Source organism: Bemisia tabaci, chromosome 8 (genome assembly GCF_918797505.1).
Source record: "Bemisia tabaci chromosome 8, PGI_BMITA_v3".
Lineage (NCBI taxonomy): Eukaryota > Metazoa > Arthropoda > Insecta > Hemiptera > Aleyrodidae > Bemisia > Bemisia tabaci.
The window spans coordinates 38,056,557-38,074,385 of record NC_092800.1 but is presented as its reverse complement, the minus strand read 5'-3'; the positions used below and the strand labels follow the sequence as shown (position 1 = coordinate 38,074,385).

The 17,829-nt window shown below is 33.8% G+C and overlaps 1 protein-coding gene across 1 annotated transcript in view; it reads right to left on the bottom strand.

Annotated features, from left to right (window-relative positions):
• Window positions 1-166: 166 nt before the first annotated feature.
• Window positions 167-17,829, bottom strand: part of sp3 (phosphatidylinositide phosphatase spermathreecae) — a 32,435-nt gene continuing 14,772 nt past the window's right edge. The window contains exons 11-16 of the mRNA XM_072303461.1: window positions 15,312-15,554; window positions 14,496-14,567; window positions 13,432-13,712; window positions 11,638-11,796; window positions 10,743-10,834; window positions 167-9,760 (exon numbers count right to left, since the gene is read on the bottom strand). Of these exons, the coding sequence (XP_072159562.1) occupies window positions 8,942-9,760; window positions 10,743-10,834; window positions 11,638-11,796; window positions 13,432-13,712; window positions 14,496-14,567; window positions 15,312-15,554 (1,666 nt within the window). The 3' untranslated portion in view covers window positions 167-8,941. The remainder of the gene's footprint in view (window positions 9,761-10,742; window positions 10,835-11,637; window positions 11,797-13,431; window positions 13,713-14,495; window positions 14,568-15,311; window positions 15,555-17,829) is intronic.

Genomic DNA, 17,829 nt, shown 5'->3' with positions numbered 1-17,829 from the left:
CGCACTTTTTTTGCTTCAAGACCACTATGCTGAACTATGCAGTCAAAGTATTTTTTTTATGTTGAGCACTATCAATATGGTATCCAACTGAAACTTTTTTGGATGGTTTTATCAATAAATTGAGTCGGGTAAAGCACGACTGTTGGGAATAAAATACACAAGACCGTTAAATAACATGATCGTATTTATTTCAGAAACTGTTATTACAGGACTAGAATTACATAAAATAAGCTACTCTTAGGTGCAGTAAACTTCTGTACTCATGGATAGATTCATAAGGTACCAACCAGATGGCAAAAAACGATGGGGTTTGTTGGAGCACCGGGCAAATCTTGAAATCTAAAACTATTGTTCGATTACAAAGAAAAATGAAACAAAATTAATGATAAAAATTACAAGACATTTGCAAATAGTTACAATTTAGAGGAAAAAGAAATGTCTTTAGCGAGGAAAGATCACTATTTTCAGCAAATTTTTGAGATCAAGGAAAATAATTAAGGAAAAAAATTTATTCCATTGAGAAAAACCCCGCTACTTTGCTCACTTTTTTGTCTCCTGCACGAAAGAGCATATCTTGGTGGCGTTGTTTTGATATTTATTGCCACATGAATTTTCCTCACATTTTTACCGATTTTTCTTATCCTCATGTGAATAGACTCTGAAATTTTCGGACTAATTGTGTGATGGTTCTCCGATGAAAAAAAAATAAGTTTGCAGCGATACTGAAACAGTGCAGACAAGATACGCTCTTTTGTGTGGAGGATGAAGAATTGTACCTGAAATCACTGGGTAAGATGAGGGATCATAACAAATTTCACAGCTGACCTAAGTTTAATGGAATGCAACTTGAAACATAGTCATGAAGATAGATCAAAAGTGCATATTTTGAACAGAATCTAATAAAAAAATTAATTCTATTTATCAGAATCAACAAAAACTGGTGTGGAGGCAAAAATGATAACTAAACAATGGTAGGGCTAAACCCTACAAACTATGATTATACAAGTCAGAACGTAAATGCTGAGTTACGAAGAGTAACTCGAAAATTACATTAATTGTATGATTAATGAGAAATTAGGATCTGCATTGTAGTTTGTAATTAAGGTTTCCAAAACATACAACCAGAAATGTTTCGATGCAGAAACACAAGGAAGGTACACCACATCCCTCTAAAAAAATTTGGAAATTTTCTTAAATTTTTTGTGAGAGACAAGGTGGCATCCCCTTCCCCTCCTCTTCTTCCCTTAGTCCATCGCAAAAATCTGTACAAAATAAAATTACTAAGAAATATGAGCTGTAATTTCTGAAAAATACAATAATGCACCTAAAGAATAAAACCATTTTTCAAGGCAAAAACCTGATTTTAATTTTAAAGCGTACTTATGCAGAGAGACGAGGGCATCTAATCAGAACACAGTAGTAGTTCAAGTAAGTTCTTGTTATTAATGTTATCTGTTAACTTTTTAGCTGAATTGGTTCTATTTCTAGTTAAGCTCATTATAATTGATAAACACCGAATTTAACAGGTTGACTAAATGTGTAAAATTGTAAATATTTGATGATAGGAAGATGAAATTTCTGATTGTAAAGTAACTCACATCAAACAGAGAAAAAATTAGAGAATGACATTTTTTCCCGTTGATTTTTATTTTTTTTCCCCTTCCATGATGGGAGACAAGAAGTATGATGCCTTCACAAAGTTCTAGATTTGCATTATTACAATATTTTATAATAATGACTTTAATTAGGTTGATTTATTTGCATCAATTACGAGGACATTCGCTGATGCAAAGTTAATGTACATTTAGGCTGAGTTTTATGTTTCAGCAGTGCCGGACATATCGACGGTGAAACTGCAGGCTTGCAAATTGCAAAGTTTCAAAATCTCCTTTTTCATTTTTTTTTTATCTATAGAGGACAAACCAGCACTCTTTCTTGTAATTTTCACAGAATATTTTTCAAACAGAAGAAAAAAATCGGGAAAGTTTTCAGAAATTATGTTGAGTATGTTTTCATATAGAAAATAAAGCACAAGGAAGTCAGCAGCGTCCCAAACCAAGATACACGTTCCTGTAGTTTTGTCGATATTCCATGACCATTCAACGGAGAGAGCATTAAAAATTCAAATTCAACTAGGCTAGATATTGGTAATTGCAAAAAACAAATGCTCCAAATGAAAGAAAAGATAAAGCATACTTCTTTTTTAATTAATTTGATGAATATTAAAATGACAAACTTTATTTCCTCTGTAAGAAGATTCGATTCCGAAAAGATTCTATCTCAATGCTGGTGCATCAATTTTTACTTTTAAATTTAAAACAGAAACATGTAGCATAATACTTGAGGCCATACCTTGTTTATTGGCTAGTTTTACCTTTTGAAAGACAAAAACTAATATTCTAGGTTTCAAAAAGACGGTTGCTAAGTCTAAAAAAATACTTAGCAAACCTGTAGCGCTGTAGTATTTAAAATTCATACATTCCTGAAGGCAAAGCAATACATTACACTTCAATTCAGACAGTAAAATTACAGAGAGTACAAATTCTGTCAGGCAAGTCTAAGTGTATATTGAAGCAAAAAGAAAACCTGAGGCGCTTAAGAGTAACTATTGTAGCCAACGATACAAATATTGTCATAAAATAGAATACATTAACTGAAAAATCCCTAACATATAGATTCAAGCACCCCGGTGAATTTTTGCTGGCTTTTCATGGCAAGAGCCAATTATGGATAAAAGCCAATACTTGGAGAATAAAATCTGCTTAGATACGCGATTTAATGTATGTGAATACATCTTCCATCTTCTTCTTCTCTCTCTATTTACCTTTTCACTACTAATTAACTGCTTCGATTATTTATTCCTTCCTCAGAATATAAAATGAACGGCATTAACCACAATTAGTTTATTTACATATAACAGTGCCGCGTTTCCAATCATGATTTATGTTATTGCAAGAAAATTAAGCTACATTCCGCCTTGAAATTTTGAGAGTGTATTCTATACATCTGGGGAAAATTCACAAAAAGTTTCAAGGCGCTGTGTTGCGTATATTTTCTGAAAATAAATTAAAACAAGAAAAGAAATTAGGCAAATTGAAACACAGTTACAGGTACCGATTCTGCTTGAATCGATCCAAATTTTGTTGTTTTTTTTTTGGAATTTTAAGGCGTTTCTGGAAGATCCCCCAGCTTCAGAACTTCTCCAAACTAACATAAGTTGTGATAATCCTCAAAATTGTCTATCTTGAAAATCCATGTGCTAATCTAGATTTACCATTGGAAAAATCGAAATTTTCTCCATGAAACCATTTAAAATAGGACGTTTGCGGGATTTTGAAGCCAAGGAAATCAATAGATATGCCTTAAATTTCCGATCTGATCCTAAGCATAAAATTTAACCTGTTGTTGCCTTACTAGTCATTTTATTTTAAGTGCTACTCCCAACTTAACATGAAAATAACTTCATCACCCCATAATAAGTACAAGAAAACATCTCAGTCCAGCGTATAGGTTGGAAAAGAATATAAAAACAAATTGTTTAGGGATGATTATGATCCCATTTTTGAATGGTGTATAAAATAAAAAACAAATAAAATCAAAAGGACAACATAATGCACAGTATATTAATTTTTCAATAAGCTATGAGAATGGATTTGGACTAAATGTAAACTATAATTTGCTTTAAAGTTTGATCAAAGTTACGGTTCAGAAGTGCCGATTACCAAAATTAAATATTAGTCTAAAAGCACATTAAAGAACAACAATAACAACAGAAGAAGTTACAAAACTACAAAGCACTTGTTTTTCTGATATAACTACCCAGGTCTTGCCTACAAAGAGTGACGGAAAACTATAATGAAACACATATAATAATTTGATGCAGTTTTCCTCATCCCCTAATACTTGCATAGGACTTTCTTTTAAACTATTGATTTATATGTAAAAAGATAAGAAGGTCATAAAATCTTGTGCAATATTGTGTGATAGCGATTGGCGACTCTTTTTTAGAATAAATAATACTTATTCAACTACAGCTATCAAGGCTAAGCCCCAGAGAGCACCAAAACTAGCCAGCTAAAGAAAATAATAAAAGAAGATACATTATTTCAAAGGGTAACTAAAACAGACTAAACAATAGCATAAAGCTACAGTTAATAGACTGCATGAAAATGCGGAGCAAACAAAATTGTACAAGCGCGAGTATAGAATGATACAAAATTACATATAAAAAACCTATGTTCCAACGATATGTATTTTTATACAGAATTATTGGAACAACTATAACGATAACTAAGAAAATCAGACTAAATTGTGTAAAAATAATGTTTGGGAGAACAAAACAAGTCAAATGATCTAAAAAGTCACCGGTTGGATATCGCTTCAAGTAACAATTATAGTTTCAAAAAGAGTTAAGTAATTTACCGGAAAAAAACCCACGAAGATACAAATGAGGGTACATACGTATACATGTCTAAAGATGATTCTTCACCTTCAAGAGAGCTTTATCGGATCCAAAAGTTTTCGGACAATGAATTAAATGGAGACGGAAAAATAGGTAAAAAATAGTGTATTTCCTTCAGGTAATGCACTAGAAGTTCATCAGGAATGATACGAAAAAGAGTTGTACTGAAAGTAAATGCATCTGATATAACTTTGATAGATGAGATAAAATAAAGATTTTGCGGAAATCGTGGACGAATATTCATGTTCCAAGTTTTTTAAAAATACACAAAGACTTATCATCATTGATGATGGGCTAGGGGCTAAAAGTCAATTTCGAGTTATTCATAATTTTATTTCTGACAGCGGCGGGAGAACATACTACTAACGCTATTTTTCGAACGTTATATACACTTCTCTTATGTTAGTGGCCTTGAACATGTTGCTCTTAATGCTCGGAATGAAATGCCATGTCAAACTCAATTCATGACTTTTCAGCACCTTACAATCAGCCTGCTACTGTTGATAAGTCTTCATTTGTACATTAATTGCATTTTTATCTTAAGAGGACTGACCAATATTATAGATAGTTAGACCCATATCTCTTTCCGCCAAAGGTAAATTTCATTCATCATCAAACTAAATACAATTGACAAGAAGATTTAAAACTGGATAAAAAATAATGGAGATTTGGCTTACAAAGTAATGATAAAAGTTGCAATGCCAAAACTAACAAAAGCTGCACTGATCCAATTTTTATGATTTAGTTTATCATTTGTACAGAAATTCTAGATTTTTAGAATAAATACATGAGAGGAAACAAATAAAGTTACATAAGAAAAGGGGTGGGAGGTGCGATCCATGTTTGGCTGCTCACGTCGGCTTGAAACACTTGTAGGGAGCAAAGGGTTAAGAAAGAAAGACTAGAAACATCCGATGGGTAAAATTTGTTTCTTGTCAAATCTCTAGTTAGCAGAATTTTCGAAATGAAAAATCTCATTGAAACTTCTTTAAACATGCAAAGCTCCTGATTCCTTGATTAAAAAATTGAGATTGAATTGGCAAAAGAGGTCTACTCGGAGATAAAAAAAATTCTCCAAAAAAAAAAAAAAAAAAAACAAACAAACACTAAGATTTAAAAATGAATGTTCTTACAAAAATTTGTATGGAAAAACAAATGAGCTCTGAGCAATTGTTACTTTTTCGATGGTTTCAACTTTGATGCTTTCGTTGCTTTCTTTGATTTTAGAAAAAAAAGGAGGGAAAAATAGAAATATTTGCATAGGAAAGTATGATTGATTTTCGGTTCATCAGATCAGTTAGTCTAATCAGTTTATTAAGCAGAAGATACATGTACCAGACGTTGCACTGATAAACAGGAGGGGCCTTGAAAGTTTTGTGCTTAATAGACTGTAATGGCTTGTTGGATTAGTTAGAGAATTGTCTTTTGATGGTTGAACCCTCTGCACATGCAAACGTGAGAAAATTTTCCGAACACTCATTTCAATATTCAATATGAATGGAGGAATTACCCTTGGAACAACACAACATTTTTGGCATCGAAGTATACAATTGTTCCTTCCACCTTGAACGTAATGATCAGTGAAGCACAGATTCACATTGATCTATCTGTACATCATTGATAAAATTGAATGCCTTGTTTTGACAAGTGCCTAACTCTTAATATTAATTCAGTCAGAGAAATCAAGAGTACACAGACCTTAAGAATGATAATAACCATTCACGTTTTATACGTATGATGATCTCTGTTGGCTGGAATAGTGGCATTCTCACTAATGTTATTGCCTTTCTCTGCTCTACAAGTTTTAATAATTATGTGGAGCACAATTCTATGACTAACACAACTGACCCATTGTGAGAATACATAATATGATTCATCTATTTTGACGTCTGAAGTTTAATTAACCAGGAAAGTAATAGTAAATAGTAGTGCAAATTTGGCAGTTGTAATAGTCATTATAACAAGAAGGAAGTCATTATTTGATCTTTCGTATAATTTTTCAATCACAAATACATTAGAATAAGACATTTTTCAACAATTTTCAGGGAGTGCTGCTTTGGGAGGTTTAGGGACTGTGATGGTTGGACATTGCACAGTGCCAGAGAGCATTGTGAAAGCAACTTTAATGTACGAAGAAATAAATAAGCATGGAGAAAAAAATATTCACTCTAAATAAAAACTCTACAAGGTAACGCATAGTAGACTGTGAGGACAGGAATATGATTTTTTTTTATAAAATTATTGTGGAGGGGATAGTGTGATAGAAATTACATTTTATCTATCAAATTTTTGTGTAAATATATGAATAGAAGTGTCACCTTCAATTTGTTGATGATTTAATAACGTTTGAACAGGCAAAAAAAGTTACACCATTCTTGGAGAACTCTCTTAAAAAGTAAACAGAGAAATCAGATCTAAGGAGCTGACTTCAGTGATTCAAATATTTGTGGTTGGAATTCAGAATAAATGCAAGCTTTTGTAAACTAGAGTAAAATTTGGATACAAAAATATCGTCTTTTTGGAACAACAGCAAACAGTGTTTGACGAGAATAAATAATATGTTTATCAAGATCTTTTCTTCTATTAGGCAGCTCTGCTATTACATGCACTAACTTCAGAAATTGTGTTTCTTAAAAAACTGCCGTACAAAACAATGGTTTTAATCAATGGACGCTCCAATAACTTTGATTAGACCAGCAAGACAGCAGCGAAATTTACCAAAAACAAAACGCAGTTTTATGAGAGCTAATGACAAGACTTGATTTGGACCTCCCCCCATCTTCCCCTGATACTGACGATTCATGCAGCATCTTGGATTTTATAATAACCAGAGGATGAAAGTCACTGATGTTACCTACAAGGGATACGAAACGATATTTCAAGCATGTCATGTGAGTGACCACTTAGTTGAATAATGTATTCCAAAAATCTCAGCTATCAGAAAAAATAATGATATTATTTCAACGAGAGGAAAATCAAAACATTGCGAGGAAACACACAGATTTGAAGCAAGAAAAAAAATAAAACAACTAAATCTGACAGCAGAAAAAAAGGAGATGATCCCAGGTCAGAATGAAAATGACCCATCCCCTTCCTTAAAAAGGGGGTAAAATTTCCATTTCAAGTTTTTCCATAACGCACAATACATCTACAACAGCTCCTCACAAGTGCATTAACAACCAAAAAATTCTAAGCGTAAATTATGGTTTGATAAGGTGAGGAAACGATAAACCCTCTAAATTAAAAAAAATGAGAATGAATAAATGGGACCATCTAAAGGAGAGTAAATTTAGTCCACCAATACTAAAATTCAAGTTACAGATATTAGAGCAAAAAGGACTCCATTCAAAACAAAACCAAGTTAAGGTGGTTTGACGTTTCTAATTCAAAAAACAAAGTTTAGAGCAAAATATATTTTAAATTCTAAATTTTCACGTTCAGGGCATAAAATTGCTGGAATTTAATACAATTTTACACCTTTGGGGGCTGTAGTGAACCATTTACATCACATTATTTGGCGTGTTAGAGACAGTTTTAGGACAAAATTTCAGAGATCGAATTTTTTGACCCTACAAAAATCACTGAACAAAAAATTTTGCCTCTTTCAACTAAGGTCTTTTGTTCCTTTGGATAGTCGCAAAAAAAAAAAAAAAAAAAAAAAAAAAAAAAAATCCAAATTTAAGCTTGATTATTTTTCCTCCACGAACAAATAGAATGGCTTTTCATGCTCGCTGTAGGATTGAAAACACACAATTAAATGCAAAAACCGGATTACAGCTGCTTTGGCAGGATTCAATGATAGATCGTGATGATCTACGATAAAAATTTACAAATGAAACAAAAATTAATCCAGCTCATTAAAAAAATGACATGGATGTGGGAGTCAGACAAAAAAGGAACGAAACTAACCAGGTTTAAAAAAATAGATTCTAAGATTTACGGTTTCAAACTTCCTTCATCGGAGAGTCGTAACCTTCCTTTGGATTAATTTAAAGTTACAACTGATTAACTGTTTTCAATTTATTAGTCACCTACTTCGGACAATTAAGGTCCCGGGATACCCAATGTTGCAAAAACACCATTGCACTTTTTTCAATCTAAAGAAAGGGATATCACACACCTCAAAAAACTTTCCAATTTCATGTGAATGTCACGTTTGCATGTAGTTACAGAATTGAATAACATTTGACTGAATTTCTTTATTAGAGAGCTTTCTCATTCGGAAGCTTCACAGATCGATAGATGCTTGTGAAGATTAGATTAGGTATATGAAAACAACACCATTTTCAGGAACTCTGAATTTTACATTTCACAAGAAAATTAATCCAGTCCTCAATGGTTCCCCGAAAAGGTTGGACAACAAAAACGTTGCAACAACGTTTTTGCAAACCTTTACGGCAACTATTAAGCGGCAGGAAAGTTCTACGGTCTAAGTACTAAAAGCACGTAGGAATCACATTTACTCACTGAACATCAAATTTACAAGGCAATAAGTTTGCTTCGGCAATTGTGTCGCACCCATTTCTCTATAAGGACCTGATTCTGAACAACTTCATCGGGAGAGAGTACCGGACTGACTTTTTCTTGCGTCGAGGCTTTCAATTTTCGTGGGTCCAAATTCGAGCTCAGGCTTTGAACACCTCGAGCGAACCTTGAAAATGGAGACGAAGGAATGGAGATAGCTGTGGATGCAACTGAGCTGAAACTGAACTTCAAGTTACGCAATGTTGTCTCGGAATGGGACTGTTTGATGTTCATGACCAAGTCTTTTTCAGAGCTGCTTCGCACAATAGAAGAGTCTTTCTTCGACAATACCGAGCTTGAAGACACTGATGTTCCTTGATTTAACGATAAGACCTCGGAGGAACGAGAGAATAGACTGTTCATGTATGATGAATCAACGAGGTCTGATTTATCACAGGTGCTTGATATCACAATATCGGGGGCTTTTGAGACACTGGAATGCGCCGGACCAACATTCAAAACTAAGTCCGTGCGGGAATGTAAAAATGGGTACTTGCCGTGTACTTTGTTCTGATCACAAACTTTTGACAGACCAACAGTGACCACAGATTCTGAGACCGAGGACTCTTTTGGCTGAATGAAATGGATTTGCTGACAACTTATCAAAAGTCCTACACTTGGCAGGTAAAAGTCTACACGATGAAGGGGTTCCTTTCCTCCAGAAGAACGCCCGATATTAGAAACTGCCTCCAGTTTTGCGTCTGATGCTAGTTCCTCCTCTTCGCTAGATATCTCAGCACTTTCGGCAGTATTACTCAATTTCGAGGGAGACATCTGAAATTTGAAGAGGCAAAAAAAGTTTAGAGAGGAAAAATGATTTCAGAGAAACCTTATTTTGGAGCTGCACACAAGTCATTTCAATATGAATCGGACAACAATTTTTTTTTTCTTCAATAAAATTCAATTTCGCTTTGACTGAAGTCAATTTTGCTTTCAATAAAATTAATTGTTTTCTATTTATAAAATTAAAATTTGGATTTGTATTACATTTCCATGACGCAATTCATTTTTGACTCTTTGAATAACTGTCTCAAATAGTAAATGGCAAAGATTTGTTGACCCAGAGACCCTGGTAGATAACATTCCGTTATTTCCATGTTTTTAAACTTTTTAAAAATTTGGTTACTTTCTGAGCAATAATACCTATACAATAATTTATTTTTTTCCGGACAAAGAAACGTAACACCGTTCTAAGGATGCAAAATTGCATGACAAGAGGAGTGAGGTAAAAATGAATTAAAGCAGGAGGGACCATGTGCATACTATTTGCGTGCGACACAATTCCTTTTGATTGTATTGCTTTTTGCATAGTTCATTATAGCATAAATGAATCCGATTGACTTATGCAATTCAATTTTTTACAAGAATATGATCTTGCTAATTCTGTCGAAAATTTTGCGAATTTTTGTGTAGCACTGAGAGAATATTCGGTTAGAAATGCCAAAAATGTCTGAGTTGATACACAATTTACAGACAGAAATATTGCAATGCTGAAATTTAATCATTTTCTTTCTTTCACGAATTGTTTCAATTTTGCTTTAGAAGATTGATTACTGATGTTGCTACTATTTATTTCTAATTTAATGTTACAAAAACAATAAATAAATGAATATAATGTATAAAACTGATCGTTTAAAAAATTATAAATATAAAAGTAATGATAAAAAAAGTAAAATAAATGCTTCAATGCTTCACTTAAAGAGAGAAGGATGATTAAAAAAGAGCTGAGACGGAGTGAAAAATATTCTTGACTTACCTCTACTTTGGGTTTCGTTCGAGACTTGAAACTCTGACCTAACCTATTCAGTTTGCTAAATCCTTGTGACATACTTGTTAATGCTTTAGCACCTGTAATAAAAGAGACTTCAAAAAATAGGGGTACAAAAAACAAGATAATCCCGGATTATATAAAAGTATATTTTTCAACTACCAAAATTAATACCATTCACATATTTGGTTCGTACTATTTGATTTAATTATTTTAGGAACCAAATACTAAAGAGATAATCCTATATTAAAGCCATCTGTCTGGATTTCATATTCCTGATGATCATATGAAATAAAAGCTTTCAGAGGGGGAAGAAAAGACCATTTTGGAGAGAGTGGCTACGCATAGAGGCTCTTCGAAAAAACCAACGAAGAAAAAAAAACCTACAAGATTTCTTGCAAAATTATTTGGTAGTATAAACAAATGGAATTTAAAGGATAAATTATCGCTAACCTAGCCTAACTTGAGGTTCCGATTTTTAAAAATCCAAGGCTTGCGAACTCATAGTTATGAGAACAGTGGAAACGAACTTCGGGAAAAGCACTTTTCTAGACAATGACTTTTTAGAACAGCACTGTTTACAGTGATAAAAATACACTTGTTTTGCATACCAAGTTCTTCACTCATGCTAAACTCAAGCATTCTTGCATCAATTGTCTTACTTCAAAAAGTTCTAAGAGGTGGTAAGGTCCTTTTTCCATAGCCAATTGTGATCTGCATCACTTATACTTGAGACACTTTGAAGCATCATACATGTGTGCTGATAAAACTTTAAATACATGTATGCAAACATTACATTGAAACTAATGAGATTAAGAAAGCTTGAAAAAGTTTTCGACACTTTGATTGGCCAATACGTACTTTAAATTGAATCTCTACTTACCGACATTCTTGAGGGACGAAAGTTGCGTTTCAGATGAATTCCTGGACATAGACTCTTTACTTAGAGGAGCAGGGTCTAGCGGACCTTCTTTCCACTGTATTTCCAATCCAATTGCGGCTGCAGTCTGTACTATTGTGTCTGCAATGATGTTGAATGACTCTGTGGAAACAAAAGGACGTGAGCAGAAACATTGACTTAAAATGGTAATTCATCACCAAATTCCAAGTAACAACCTGTGACGGAATACTATCAGAACAACCGTGGGACTGTGCAAATGTTGGTTAAACACACAGGTAGCTTGATAGTAAAGCTCAAAATTTCAATGTATACAAAAAATTGCCATTACAATAATTTAAATAAAAACACCTTTTTCACGAAGTATTAAGAATTCTTGGCATGAAAATTTAGGGGTGCAATGTAAATAGGTTAAAATCACACTTGTTATAAAGGTCATGGAAAAAAATATACATAGTTAAAATAATTTCATGTCTGACAGTAAAATTGTGATATTCAGATTAATAAGGGAGCATTTCATTTCTGCATTATGCAGTCAATATAAGATAACTTAACCCTTTCATTACCGGAGTAGGAGTCCGGTGCGCGAAACCCTAACACCAGGATAGGGAAGGAATAACTGGAATGCTGGAATTCCCCATGCGCTTCCTGTGTGATTTGTGAGGGCCGATTTTGGCTCACTCTATCGAGATTGGTCTCGATTTGTAGTTCATATCCTTCTAGTTAGATAGCACTCATCACAAATAAAATTCGGAGAGCTGATGGTGGCGCTAGAGCGTAAGAACTATAGTCCGTTTCACGAAATCTGCAACTTTTTATTCGGCATTAAAATCCATAAATGGCAACGGGTCAGTCTCGCACTCGGGTGACCGGACCGCACGCCGGACACCTTCTTTTGTTCAGCGACCATTGGCCGGCAACTTGTCCATTGTGAGGGTAGGAACAATGGGCACCCTTCATCCCTTCCTAATGAGCCCTAGTACCTATACCGAAATTTGTTGCTCGCTGAAAAATGCATCTTTTGGCGTGAAAATTTTGTTCCAGCGTGAAATTATGATGAAAACGCACTAAAATTCCGTCCAAGTATCTTAATTTTGAGCTGATATACGGCACTTGCGTGTGACCGCGATTTGCCGCAAAATAACGTAAGTCAGCTTAAAATTACGATACTTGGAAGGAATTTTAGTGTGTGTTCATCATAATTTCACGCTGGAACAAAATTTTCACGCCAAAAGATGCATTTTTCAGCGAGAAAAAAATTTCGGTCCAGGTACTAGGGCTCATTAGGAAGGGATGAAGGGTGCCCATTGTTCCTACCCTCACAGTGGACGGGTTACCGGCCAATGGTCGCTGAACAAAAGAGGGTGTCCAGCGAGCGGTCCAGTCACCCGAGTCCGAGACTGATGCGTTGCCATTTACGGATTTTAATGCCGAATAAAAAGTCTCATAATGGACTATAAGTGACTTTTCAAAAACAAGAATACTCGGGCGTGGTGCACGGCGCGTGCTTTTCGTAGCCCGAGCATACTTGGGCGTGGTAATGAAAGGGTTAATAAATATTAGGAGATTAAATGTACAGCTTTTCCAACCTAAAACTAATTCAATGAGATACAATGCTTCAATAGAACGTACTACAAACTTAGTTAACTTTGTTTTCTTTGGTTGCCGATAAGCTGTCAAGACTAAAAAGGTTGAAATATCGTAACTATTAGCAGAATTTCTTTAATAAAAGGAATACTAATTTATTGTATTTGAAAATATTAGAAGTTCTCATCTTACCAATCATCTCTTCTGGGCTCTTAATGATGGAGGTGACGTTGTTGAAAAATCTAATGTTGGTAGAGCGGAAAGTATGATAGTACATTTGGCCGTTTCCTATATTGTACTGTATTCTTAAACAATGCACGGAGGCAGGTTGTTTTTGAGTGGATTGCTTGAACAACTGGAGAGGGCCCGATGCAACAGCGTTACCAAAAGACAATGGCCCTGTTTCGATTACTACTATGTCCTCCAAAGGAACTCTTTGATACTTCGATATTTTGTCCATTTGATCATCATAACTAAAAAAAAGTAAAACAAGACAGTCAGTTGGTATACTTGAGCTTTTTAGGCTGTAAGTTTCGCTCAGCTCATTTCAATATACATTTGGTAAATGGATTTTTTGATTTGGTATTTTTCTTGATTTTCTTTTATTTAAATATTAGTCTGCGGAATGTGAAAGATATTAACGATACAACTACAGGGATGTGTACCTCGTTTGCCGTGTTTCAAAATCTTTGCTCTCATTTTGTTTATCAAAAGAGAACAAATCAATGCTATTGCCTGAAAATATAGATTATTCTTCACACGGAGAACAAAATTGAGGGAAATATTTAAAAGATGATGTTGGGTACTTGCCTATTTAAAAAATAAAGAATGACAAAAATTCTGCAACATCGCAAACCAAGATGTTCATTTTTCCACTGATATCCAATTTTTATGTAATGATTACATAACAGGAAAAGACCGCTGCGGTTTTGTTTGCTGAATTTTGGAAAATTTTTCCATATTTTTATCTATTCATGACAAAACACCATGACACATAATTGAATTATCAAAGCTATCACAAGGACTGTAAACAAAATAAAGAAAAGTGTTCTGACTTTTACCATTGTTTCCTCAAATTTTAAGATGGATTAATTTTCTAAATCTGTGAGCTTGTCTGGCCCATGGAAATAAATGCAAATTTTCATAATTTTTTTAACATCAGTTCTGCAATGAAAATTGATAGAAAATAATTTTTAAAGTAAATTGTAAGTACCTTCCTTTTCTATTTGTAGAGAAAAAATTGGTTAAAAACTTACTCGGCAACGTAATAGGAGTCTTGCGTTAATATTAACACTGTATCCATCTCCGATTCACTCAGATCAGTAATTCTGAAACACGAAATTGCAAAATTGATGATTGTAATAATATGCAATAAAAAAAAGAAAAAAACAACTTTGAGTTCTAATTTTTGAAACAAATATTTGTGAAATCATTTACCTTTCCATTACCTGAATTATTTTTGAATGGGTATTTTCTTTCTACATTTTAAGTTTACTTTTTAAAAATTGAGAGGATAAACATCATATTCTGAAATAAATTTTCACTGTACACTTTAGATTAGTGAACAGTGAAAAGAAGTCCTAAGATAAGTTTGACGGGGTTTGAGTTTCAATGGGGCTATTAATACCAGTCACAATAATAACATCATGGAGACAGTTATATCTTTATCTCCGATTAGCAGAAAACTATTAATCTTTAATTCCTATTGTTCGAAAATGATGATTCAGAACGTATTACATGTTGGACATTATTCTGGACCATCTTTAAATTATTAATTATTTTAAAGATGCACTGTATGGCCGCACTATAATCCATCCAGCCCGCTTTTGTGGCTAAGACTTTGTTCTAACATTACTTTAAGAAAAAACTTGTGACGAAGTTGTGACAACATTTTCTCATACACTGTGCTCAATAGGATATTACTAGCTTCTAACTTGATAAGGTAATGCTTACAGACTATGAAGACTGCGTATTAAAAAAGCATCTGACCTGAGGGCAGAAAGTCCAGACAAAACTAGTTGATGTTTTACGAAATACCTGGCAATGCGATGTGTGAAATTTAAGGAACTTACTCAGATGCATTTATGAGACCCCACGCTCCTCGCACATGATTTTGATCACTAATCAGCAATTTTTTACAGTCCTCTATTAGTAATTTGACATGCTCAGCGTTCATAGATTCATCACCATCAACTTCATCTTCGAAGTCCTCCGAGGCTTCTTTAGCTCCTGTTACAGGCTCTTCGACTGGATTACCGAGCATTATATCGATTGTCGCTTGTCTCCATGTGTCTTTAAAACGACTTAGATAATACCTAGAACAAACAGGCCAAGAGAAATTAATACAACATTAGGGAAAAACAAGATCAGGGACAACAAAGAAATTGGAATTAGAGACAAAATATATCTATTAAAAATCAATATTTCTCCAGATGTACCGAAATAAGAAAATAACTTCCAGTGAACTGTTGAGAAATTGTCAATTCTTCATGTTTTGTCAACATCTTTATGTATCTTTCCAACTTTACTACTACACATAATCACAGAAATGTTACTCAACATATCCGTGGCTAACGATCAATACCGCCTACCTGCAAACTGACGATTTTGCAGAGCGAAGAGAAACCTTTGTCATTTTTGAAGGTTTAAGATTAGATTTGCAATTTTTTCCATACATTACGGCATCATTGAAGCGCTCCCCTACAGGTTTGGAAAAAATCTAAAATCATCAACTTGCGTATTTCACACTGTAAAATGCGGCAAAGTCGCTGACTCTTTTTTGCCAAAATTCGGTTATAAAAATACACTGTAATTTTATAAAATATACAATGAAATTGTTAGTTTTCTTGTTATGTCAACAAGGTAACTGTTCAACTGAAAGGGGCTAAATAATAAAAAAGCTAGTCGAAACACTTTGTCCAAAGGGTTATGTAGAAAATTATCAAAGCACAGACGGTAAGATGTCGACAACATACAAACTCGAGTAGAGGATTTGTTATGTTCGGAAAGGAAACTTGCGAAAATGTCTCCTTTGTATGGAAAATGTTTTTCATTTGATTTTTATAATTTAGTAATGAACCAAGATTTATCTTTTTTCCCAAACATGAAAGTTTGCACTCCGACAATGATTGCACTTTTAAAAGAGAAGTAATAAAAAACCAGCAAAAAAAAGAAGAAAAACGCCATGATTAAAAAAACAAGACACAAACTTGACAACAGTACGGACAAGCAAAGTAAAAGATACACAAACTCGAGGGAGGCTAACAATACAAAAAGTAGAGGTCTGAATAAACAGAGAGGTAAATGCAAAAAACGTGTGAGCGAGCTTTTTTGGCAAACATTTCAACAATGAGAGATGAGGATTTTTTCAGTAGTGGCTAGAACAGCAGCGAAAAATTTCATTTGACACTGAGTAGTGAAGCACTGCTGAGAAAACAATTAATAAACAGTCAAGAGGGTATGAAATTTTAAGAAGAGAAAGCAGAGCAAAATCCATATTAAATCATTGAAAAAGGAAACATACAGTGAGTTCCAATAAAAGTGTTGGTATGGTGCATCATCGAGTATTATAAGTTAACCTGTAAATGGGAGTCTATTCAAGGTTGTCTCTAAAATTTTGAAAGGACTCATTCCCAAGTCCTGTTGTAGACAAACCAGCATTCGGAGTGTTGCTTTAGTTAGACCAAAAATCTAGATAAACTTTGAATTTCACTGCTACAGTCAACTCTCAATAATTTTAAACTCTCGTCAGTGTTTATTTAAACGCCAGTCCCCTGGACCTCATTTTCTCGGAAACAGTCAATGTATAATTCCCCTCTCCAAATTTCGACTTTTTGGAGTCCAGCGTAGACCAATTACCTTGGTAATTCAAAATTTTAGGACAAGGCTCTCTTCAATTTGAGAATTTTAGTAAACAAACATGGAGAAGCTACCAAAGTAAGTATTGCTTAACTGAATGGGTGGTGTAATTTCTAAAAAGAAAGCAAACATTTTTACCAAAAATTAAGGTTTTGTGGAGTTTAAAGCCGCTGACAAGTGACTAAAAAAATTTAAATACTGTTATTCAGTCGTGTTTTACTTTGAAATTCCTTGAATACTCTTTAATTCAAATTTTTTTGGATCAACCCCCCTACTTCAAAAACTTCACTGATTTAAAACTCTCATCGATTCAAACTTTTCACTCGTCTCTTGAATTTCGAACTGTGCAGTGTACTGTGCATCCAATTTGTCTTTGTGTTCTTCTCAAAACTAAAACTAAATTAAACTGTGTCTAAATGTTCTTTTTAAAACTTCCATCATCTAACCTAAAATCTGAAAGACATGCAAAAAAAAAAAAAAAACAGTTAATGCAAAAAACCTTGTCGAATTGATGATTTTTCATTTTCTCTGTACTAATAGTTTTGTGTGATTGAAATTTTCCTACATTCTATCAATATTAAATTAGTTTTCTTTTCCTCACTCTTAAAAATGTATAATGCCTTAGGGTAGCTGAACAAATGATTTTGAGGAGGAGAGACAGGCAAGTAAAAATCTCAGAGTTGATACAAAATGCGACACGAGTAATGACTGCTGAATGAAAAACTAACCTAG